The sequence below is a fragment of the Apis dorsata genome, unplaced genomic scaffold, assembly GCF_000469605.1.
Source record: "Apis dorsata unplaced genomic scaffold, Apis dorsata 1.3 scaffold_269, whole genome shotgun sequence".
Classification (NCBI taxonomy): Eukaryota; Metazoa; Arthropoda; class Insecta; order Hymenoptera; family Apidae; genus Apis; species Apis dorsata.
Window position 1 is genome coordinate 721,027 of NW_006263547.1, and position 10,153 is coordinate 731,179.

Below are 10,153 nucleotides of genomic sequence, written 5' to 3' on the forward strand. Positions count from 1 at the left end.
ATTGCTATTATTATTGCTATTATTATTATTATTATATGGTTATTATTATTACTATTATTATCATTATCATTATTATTATTATGATCATACAAGAAGAAAACGATATTATACATATGTAATCGAAGTGGAAAAATGATAAAAGCAAAAAAAAGGAACAGAGCAGCTCGTTTCGGCACTTATTTCTATGTATAATACACAACAAGATATCTCAGCAATATACAAATATAAATATATACATATAGATATATATATATAAATATTAACGAACGAAGATAAATAAACGTATACCGGAGGTATATGGAATGCGAATGCGATAGATGCGTATTTGGGTGTGCGTGAGCGCGTATCTGGATAGAGGTGGCTGTGATTATTGCGTGCAAGTTAGAAATGTAAAACAGAAAACATGAGAAAAGAAGACAGTTTACGTGTGTAAGCATTCGTGTGTAAGTGCATTAAAGTTGTCTCTCTCACACACATATACACACTACACACGCATATTTCATACACGTATACATACCTAATAAATAAATAAATTAATGAATATATATAAATATATACGTCTATAACGAGAAGTAATATGAAAGCAAAGTACAATTCTATGTTCAGTTTGGTACTGGTTTAACTAGCGAACGAAACGTATATTAAGAAACGAGTCGTTTAATTGCAATTATTATACGTGTACTAAATTCAACGTAGAATGGTGCTGATAATAAAATATAATATATACTTCGCAAAGTATATTATAATATAAAAGGAGTCTAAGATAGATATTAGCGGGTATGCGTAGTTGAATATAGAAATATAATTGATGTATATTATATACACACAGTGTAAGAGCGGTGTGCTTTCTACGATTGTGGATTATTATATATTCAAACTACGTTACGTGAAATAGATTTTATCATCACATAATGAAAGATTTTTGTTATTCCACGAGTAGCTATTTATTTTTTTATTAATTCGATCTTTTTGCTAAATTTCTTTTGCTTATAGTATATTGCTAGAATAAAACTAGTAAGCTTGCAATAATTCAGTATTGTTAAGTGAATTATTAAATATTTATAAAATAATGAATCTATATGGTGCAATCTTAAGAAATATATTGATTAGATTTTTTTGTTTTGTTTACCAATTAGTGATTGCACTTATTACTATATGTATAAGAGTCTATTGAGTTCATTTTCTTAAAAGTAATTATAAGTAAGATACATTCCACAATCTATAAAGCATGCCTCCTAAAACACAGAAATTGATGTATTAAGAAAAGAAAACATAAATTATACATAAAATGACATGTAGGTTGTACAACAAAAAATCTAAGTACTCAAAGATAATAAAAAGAATATATTACATATAAGAGATGCATATATTTAAAAACAAAATAAAAACATCTGTGCATGAACATATAGATGGAAGAGCCATAGCAAAAAAAGGTATAGATTAAAATAAGTATGAATCTCTCCTGCAAATATATAATAAAATCTCATTAAAGATATGAAATATACAATGCTCCAGTACATATATATTGTATTTATGTATTTACCTTTCTCATTTAGTTGATTTATTTCTAATTCTTTTCAAAGTGATAAAAATAATTTAATTAATGAAAAATTAATTAAAAATATGCATTATTTTTAAATATATTTAGTGTTTTATTCAATATTTGTTCCAATAATACATTTTGTAATTAAATCTAAATATATTTAGTCTTTTCACTTGCTAAGTAGATAATATAATTTAAAATATTTTTTTAATACATTGTATTAATTCTATCCTATCACACGATTTACCATAAAATGTAAATCTAAATATGTTATTAATTCAATATATGGGAATAATCATTTTAGATCAATAGAAAGAAGCATATAAATTACAAAATTTCTACTTTATATATTGATATTGTATGGATAATCATAGTCTTATAAATCTAATATTCTTAACGATAAGAATAGAATACTTTGTTTTAATATTACATATTTTACTAATCACATTAAATATCATATTATAAGAAATTAATTTCAAATAGATTCTATATGTTAAAATTTTTTTGCTTAAATATTTATAATTAATTTTTCAAAATTCTTTTTTTTGAAACATGGCAGTGTAAAGGCAGTAATATTATTTAAATTTTAAAATTCTTTCAAATTTGCTTCAATCATGATTCAATGTACGTATATAGATATATATAGATGTATCAATTTCAAAGTATAATTCTTTAAAAAAAGTATACAAATATTATGAATATATATTTGGTGTAATTAAATAATGAAAAGATTGCTCATATTTAATTATTAAAATCGTTTTGATTAAAAAATATTTTAAAAATATATAAAATGTCAGATATTTATAAATATTTATAAACATTATCTTATTTCTAAATATTAAAAATTCATAAAACTGTAACTATAAATTTGACAATTTAATATATAATTGCAATTATTATATTTATGCCATTTATAATTCAGTTGTCATATGTGATGTTAATGCTTGCACACGAGTAGCATTACAGCTTTTGCATAATACATGATCATCCAAAGGATAGCAGCCGCGTCCCTCAGAATCAGAAGATAAAATCAATCCACAATCTTCACATTTATAGCACTGAATATGAAAACTACGATCTAATGCTACAACACGTACAGTTTCATCTTGACCTGGTTCTGGCATAATTGGTAACTTACAAACGCAACAACGAGGTGCAAATTTTCTATAATATAAAAATATTAATTTAAAATTATAAAATTAATTATTACATTTAATCAATTAAAATATACTTACTTGTGAAAACATTGTATACAATGAATTTGATTTGTAGCATCTACTGTAAATGGTATGCCATCCAAACTTTGTCCACAAACTACACATGTAAAACAGGATGGATGATAAGGTTTTCCAGTGGCTCTTAATATTCTATCAAGTATTGGTCTTGTGCAAACACAACACTTTTCTAAAGTATTTAAATAATCTTCTTCGCAATAAGGTTTGTTCTCAAGTGAATAAAAAGGTTTACCCTGTAGATTAACTTTACAAACATAGCAACAGAAACAATCAATATGAAACACTTTATCCATTGCGGAACAACCGGTTCCTTCGCCTTCAACTTTACGACCACATTGTGCACAAATTCCATATATATCATTATCTTCAGCATTATCTTCCATTCCTTGAACCAATAGATCAGTGAGAACATCCACCTAAATTAAATATAATTTTTGAAAAATAGTTTTTTTATAACAAAAAAGTTAATATATATATATAAAATATTGTATATAATATAATATATAATATATACATATTATACATACTTCCTTAACAGGAGATACTTTTCCCTGAGGTTGGGTAGATGTAGCAGATCCATAACCAGAATACATAGAATAATTACAAGATAATTGTGATGGTGGTCTAGGATTAATTGGTTCATATATAGATTCATATGTAGAACTGGATTGTGAACTTGGACCATAAATATCATTTGGATAATTATCAGATGGAAAATCAGTTTGATAAGTAGCACGTCTTAATTCACTATAACTAGATGATACAGGACTTGGTGGAGGTGGTAATTCTTCTGGTGGTGGTGGAAAAGAACTACCTGGTACACATGGAACATATTCGGAAGATTCTGGTGGTGGTGGTAAATCATCTGTAACATATAATATTTAATATAGGTATTAAACTAATAAAAATAATTTATAAAAAATTATATTTTTCATAACTGACCATTATTATGTGCAGAAGAAATATTACAATATGTGTTTTCTGGTTTAGAATTCCATTGAATATTACTATAAATTATATCTTTTTCAGTTTTAGTTGTTTTATTAATTGGTATAGATATTGGAGGATCTATATTACTATAAACAATATTTCTTGTTGATCTTGAATGATCTTCAATTGGAACTTGAGGAGCTGGCATATTGCTAATATTTGAATAATGATTTTTTTCATCATATCCATATTTTGGCTCAAATTTCTCATTTGATTGATGAATATAGAAATTTTCGTTATTCTGATAATTTTTAGAAATATCTTTTCCATTTGTAGATGAAAAATCATTTTTCTCCATATTTAATAGCACATATGGTGAAGGAGAATTTACATACAAATTTGATGGTTTTTCATTTTGTCCAGAATTATTAAGTACTGTACTATATGATGGCACAGATGCAGCCTTTATAGTATAACTTTGTGGTACCTGAAAAAATCATATTTTATGATTAAATTTTATATAATTAGATTATTTGAAAAAATGTATTCTTGTTAATTTTACCATTAATATTTCCATACAATGATGGAACAGTCATGAAAAAAAAACATGATATTATTAATAATAAAATTATATTTATATAATATACTGACCTGTGGCTGAGATTTTTTTGGTTTTGGAGGTACAGCTGGACCAACTTTCTTTCCAGATTTGATAGTTTTAATACCATCTCCATGATTAATTTGCAAATTTGCGATTTGTTGCTCCAAATTACTAATATTAGACATTTTTCTGCAAGCAATACTAATATATATTTTTAATTTTTTTTCTTTATATTATACGAAATATATGAATTTAATAAAAATCAATATGAAAAAAATTATATAAACAAATATAGATATATTATATTTGTGTTTAAAATAGTATAATATAATTGGTAACGTTATCGCAATAAATTATCAGTTCGATTTTATATTTGTCAAGTAAAACTATATGCTATCTGTGTATCTCTATTACAAAATGGAACTTATACCATTGAAAAAATCATTAATCTTACCTGGTAAGTTAATAAACCGTTATTTTTTTTTGTAAATTTTTTGTATAAAATAATTTTTTCGAAATAAAAATGAAGTAATTTTTAAGAAGTCGTTAGATATGCTCTGCACTTAACCGTGACACGACTGAATGGCTGACTCATAAATCCCTTATCTCGTAGCTTTAAAAATTCCTTTACAATGACTTTTTCTATATATAAATTTAATAACTATAGTTTTCTTTTTCTTTTATAGTATAATATTTGACCAATAATTAAGGTAACATGTTCATTGTTCAAAAAAAAGAAATTATCGATAATTTTGATGTATGTACATATATGAATGGCCTAATTAATAACTCTCTACTTTATGAAAAGATCTGGGCAATTAAAGGACATTTATTTTTAAACAAGTTTCACCACACCTTAAATCATACATCACAATATTGCACATTATTATATAGTTTAATTAAATGAAAAAAAAATGTCTCTGATCCGAATGTCATAAATTTATTTGAAGCACATTTGTCACTAGGGATTTCAACTCTAAAAATTTAATATATTTAATGATTTTTATTCAAATAATTTATAAAATTATATAATTTTAAATTCTAATTTCTAGTATAAATAAATTATTTTCCGTTTTTAAAAAGATGAAATGAAATTTAATTATTTTTTATTTTTTTTTTTTTAATATTAATTTCTTTTAAATATGTGAAAGTAATACGAATTAATACACAGATTAATATTCAGCGCCATTTTTGAAAATATAATTTCAATACAATATAAACATTAAATAATAGAATTAAATAATAGAAAAATAATTTTTAGTTTACTTGATTTCATTGTCTACTATTACATACATATAATATACGTTTATATGTACGCTAATATATATATTAATATTTATACATTTTTAAATATTAATAATAGTTTCTATGCCTAATGTTAAAAGCTAGCTTATTAATATTTAATATATTTTTATTTTTATTATATATTGTTTTATGAACAGACCTCATGGTTAAAAAACAAGTTTTACTATTTTAGTAGATATAAAAAATGCTTTACAGAAATAATATTTTAAAAATCTTTATTATACTTATCCAAACAATTGACTACTGAATAATTAAAAATTGTTCTATTTTCAATCTGTTTTTTTTTCATAAGATATTGAAATATTTATGACATTACACATATATAACAAAAAGATTTTCTATTATTGCAAATGTATTCATTTATATTTATTTATTAAAATTAAAGAAACTATATGTTATATTTCTAACAAACTAATACATGATTTTATGAAACTAATATATAAAGATATAACTATATATGAAAGATATTTTTATCAAAGATTATATTTCGTAATAATCGTATATCAATATTATTTAATGAATAAATATTGATAAATTAATTTTTATTCTAACATATAAGAAAAACATATGTTTTCAATTATTTTATAATTATAAATATATATAAATATATTAATTATAAATTAGATTATATCTTAAAATGTCTTATATTCTATTTATAATTATATTTTTTATTTGATTTAATGCATTTATTAATATTTTGTTTATGTATGTTATATATTTACTTTAATTTACATTTTATTTTTCTGTCAAATTATTATTTATTTTTAATTTATTATTAATTTATTTTTATTTTAAAGCAAATTTTTTATGTATACAGTCTTGAAAATTTTTTTATGATAGAGAAATAAATAGATAATAATAAACAAATCATAAAATTTAAATTTTAAATATTTTTAAATAATTAGACTTATCACAATACTAGCATTATATTAAAAAATATTTAATTATAAATGTTCAACTAAAAAAGTTAACAAAATTAATATTAGAAATTAATATTACAAAATTTAAAAAAATATAAGAAATAAAAAGATTAGAATGCTTTAAAGAAATTATTTTAATTTTATATTTAAAATTTACAAATATATATTTAAAAATATAAAATCTTTATTTTAATATAGAAATTAATAATCGATAAATTTTTTTTAAATTCAACGATAGATTTTCCTTGTTTACTGGGATTATCCCGTATTATTCATAGTGAAATTACTGATTTTAATAATTTATATAGTAAATGTCACTGATAACAATTATATTTATCTCAATAAATATAAAATATGATATTTAGTTGTTTAAGAAAAATTATATATATATTTTGCAATTTTTATTTGATTATTTTATTTAATTTTTTGATAAATTACAATTAAACAAAATAATTAATTTATTATATAATAAGTCCCTGTTGTGTAATTATACATACATTATATAATTCTTGTTAAGAATTGCTGTTAAGAATTGACTGCTATCTGATATCTAATATAAAGAAGAAAACATTTGTTTGATATTCTAAGTTAAATATTTGGATCGAACTCAATATGGAATGCAATTAGTTATACGCGATAATTTTTTATGATATTTTAATGTTATATTTTGTTCAAAACTCGAAAAATTATTGAGAAATTTAATCATTTTAAGAAATATATTTTTCTATCAATATGACAAAAAATACTTAAAAAAAACACACAAAAGAATGCACACGTGTTAAAAATCAATAAGAAATTCTTAATTTATCTAATCATTAATCATATGTGATTAAATTTAGATATTAGCTACGTGAGCAAATACAGGAAATTAATTATATCATAATAGTTAAATTATCAATTAAAAAATTGTAACTAAATATTAATCATATTGATATAAATTTTAGAAAAAATTTCTAAATAAAATAAAGAAATAAATTTTATGATTTAAAAAATATTTGAATCAATTAATATTTATTAAAATATTCTTTACAATCATAATAATCATTATTTATAATTAATAGTTTATTTCTAATCAAATATTAAATATATAGAAAATTTTCCTTTTTTATTATAGTGAAATATAAGTTTAACATAAATCGAAATAATATAGATAAATTTGAATTTTTTTCTAAAAAACATTTTGAATTCAATTTAATAATTATCAAATTAGTCAAATGAAAATTTTCATATGATATTGTATGATTCACATATAATAACATATATAAATGTATCAAAATATTCCATATATTAAAGTTGATAAAGTATTAAAGTCATTTGTAATTTAAATCATATTTAATTGATTGAAAAAGGAGATTTATATGTTCCATATAAATCTAGTTTTAAAATAACTTATAAGATAAAATAACTTATAAGAAGCTTTTTTTTTTCTGAAACAATGTAATAATAATAGATAATAACAGACAATGTAAAATGACAGACAATGTAATTCTTTTTGTTAAAAAGAAGAAAAATAATATAATGGATGTATTGCAGATTGAGCACTATAAATAAGTTATTTTGATGATATAAATACAAATTTACAAAAAAATCGAAGTCACAAAGATTTTAAGAATTATTTGCCACTAATGATAATGAGAAATATCCTGTAAAAGTTACATGCAGCTATTTTAATGCTGTGGGGAATCCCACACTTATATGCGCGGTTATAAATTCTATGCATATTTAGTCACTGATGAGTTTGGATATCCCCGCCAAGATCACATTTGGTAATATTTCGAACAGAGAAGGGGAATATTGAAGAAAGATGCTTGTGTTGTAAGTCTTGTTCATTTGCCTTGTCGCAGTCGCATTAGTAGCGAATCAGTTGATTAAAGGTTTTTGTTAGAATCTATCGAGTGTTTTATTTCAGTTATGTTTTTGTTTTAATCGTATATGAAGAAACATTTTTTTTTCTAAATTTTATGGTAAAATGATATTTAATCTATTTTTATATTTATTTAATTAATTTATCTTTAATTTATTTTTTTTTGCAACAAATAAAATTTAATATTCATTTTTATATTAGTAAATGAAACATGCTACATGACTAATAATATGTATTTAAATATATAGTTACATTTATATAGTTACATTTAATATATTTACACATTGCTTTCAATAAGATATTCAAATCTTTTATTATATTAATAACAATTATCGAATTATTAAATGTAGACATTTTGAAATTAAATTTTATATAATGTAATTTATAATATATTATTTTATTGCTTTTTTTAACTACAGTGAAGTATTAAATTATATATATGTATATATATATTATAATTATATATATATAGAATTAAATATTTAGAATTAAATATATTTAATATATTTAAAATTTTAAAAATTATTTTTCAGAAAAATTTTATCAATATACCATGCAGAATAGTTATACTATTGATTCTAACAATGATTCAACAGTTACGACATTGTCTCATCAGTGTAGAGAAGAAGCTCAGAAAAATGAGAAACCAACTGAAAGTACCTATTTAACACCTAATAGTAATCAGACATACTTTGCTGATGAAAGAATTCATATACCAGAAACTGAAAATGTAGTATATATTGATATCAATAAAGGCTAATGTATTAAATTTTAATGATGATAAATAGATCTTTAATTATATTCATTTTATTTGATTTTTACAGAATTTCTTTAGTTTTAGAAAATTATGGGCCTTTACAGGTCCTGGATTTTTAATGTCCATAGCTTATTTAGATCCTGGAAATATTGAATCTGATTTACAATCTGGTGTTGCTGCAAAATACAAGGTACTTTTTTTAAATTATTTGTTAATTTATTTGATTTTTAATTTATTTAAATTTTTTAATTTTGTTAATTTATTATATTATTTTATTAGTTATTATGGGTATTATTAAGTGCAACCATTCTTGGCCTTATTATGCAAAGATTAAGTGCAAGACTTGGTGTGGTAACAGGTTTGCATTTGGCAGAAATGTGTTATAGACAATATAAAAAAATACCTAGAATAATTTTATGGATAATGATAGAAATAGCAATAATTGGTAGTGACATGCAAGAAGTAATAGGAACAGCTATTGCTTTGTCTTTATTAACAAATAAAGCGTAAGTAATAAAATTCTTTCTATATTTTAATGGGATTATTTTTTTTTATATAATTCATATTTATATTTTTTTTTAACATAACTATTTATAAATAATATAAAATTTATTATTCAGGATTCCTACATGGGGTGGTGTTCTTATTACAGTAATTGACACTTTTACATTTTTATTATTGGACAAATATGGCCTAAGAAAATTAGAACTTTTCTTTGGATTTCTTATCACAGTAATGGCTATTACATTTGGATTTGAGGTAAATTTTAAGGAAATAAATAAATATTATATGTACAGAGTTTTAATATATTTGCATATATCTATATATATCTATATATATATATATTTTTTTGATTTTGTGAAAATGTTGATCTTTGGAAAATCAATTCTAGAAGTCAAAACAAACATAAAAGTTGTTATATAAAAATATCTATATAATATTTATATCTATATTTATATAAAAAGTTGTTATATATATATAATATATAATAATATATA

At 21.5% G+C, this 10,153-nt stretch overlaps 2 protein-coding genes and 1 long non-coding RNA gene across 9 annotated transcripts in view; 1 reads left to right on the forward strand and 2 right to left on the reverse strand.

The window, feature by feature from the left end:
• LOC116185751 overlaps positions 1–205 on the reverse strand; it is a 1,673-nt gene extending 1,468 nt beyond the window's left edge. The window contains exon 1 of the long non-coding RNA XR_004150657.1: positions 53–205. This is a non-coding gene — a long non-coding RNA (uncharacterized LOC116185751). The remainder of the gene's footprint in view (positions 1–52) is intronic.
• A 2,201-nt stretch (positions 206–2,406) lies between these two features.
• On the reverse strand, positions 2,407–5,267 carry LOC102672808 (lipoma-preferred partner homolog). 5 transcript variants are annotated; one of them, XM_006616668.2, is made up of 6 exons: positions 4,764–5,267; positions 4,360–4,498; positions 3,721–4,171; positions 3,306–3,643; positions 2,779–3,194; positions 2,407–2,707 (listed from the first exon to the last, which is right to left on the reverse strand). In XM_006616668.2, exons 2-6 carry the CDS (start codon positions 4,492–4,494, stop codon positions 2,455–2,457), a joined length of 1,593 nt encoding a protein of 530 aa, XP_006616731.1. In that variant the 5' UTR covers positions 4,495–4,498; positions 4,764–5,267; the 3' UTR covers positions 2,407–2,454. The 5 variants fall into 5 exon arrangements, with proteins under 5 accessions (XP_006616731.1, XP_006616730.1, XP_006616729.1 ...); XM_006616667.2 differs by having other exon boundaries at positions 3,721–4,195; XM_006616666.2 differs by having other exon boundaries at positions 3,721–4,195; positions 4,360–4,510.
• Positions 4,648–10,153, forward strand: part of LOC102672494 (protein Malvolio) — a 9,807-nt gene continuing 4,301 nt past the window's right edge. The window contains exons 1-5 of one of the 3 annotated variants that reach the window (XM_006616662.2): positions 4,648–4,766; positions 8,932–9,128; positions 9,223–9,345; positions 9,435–9,661; positions 9,776–9,914. In XM_006616662.2, the coding sequence (XP_006616725.1) occupies positions 4,700–4,766; positions 8,932–9,128; positions 9,223–9,345; positions 9,435–9,661; positions 9,776–9,914 (753 nt within the window). In that variant the 5' untranslated portion in view covers positions 4,648–4,699. The other 2 variants (XM_006616664.2, XM_006616663.2) reach the window with 2 other exon arrangements.

Bases quoted from the DNA above. Each gene is read 5' to 3' on its own strand.
- LOC102672808 (XM_006616667.2), bottom strand. From the start codon at position 4,494: ATGTCTAATATTAGTAATTTGGAGCAACAAATCGCAAATTTGCAAATT. The intron at 3,195-3,305 runs GTATGTATAATA...TATTTAATTTAG, and splicing joins AAGTATCTCCTGTTAAGGAA to GTGGATGTTCTCACTGATCT. The intron at 2,708-2,778 runs GTAAGTATATTT...TTTATATTATAG, and splicing joins TGTATACAATGTTTTCACAA to AAAATTTGCACCTCGTTGTT.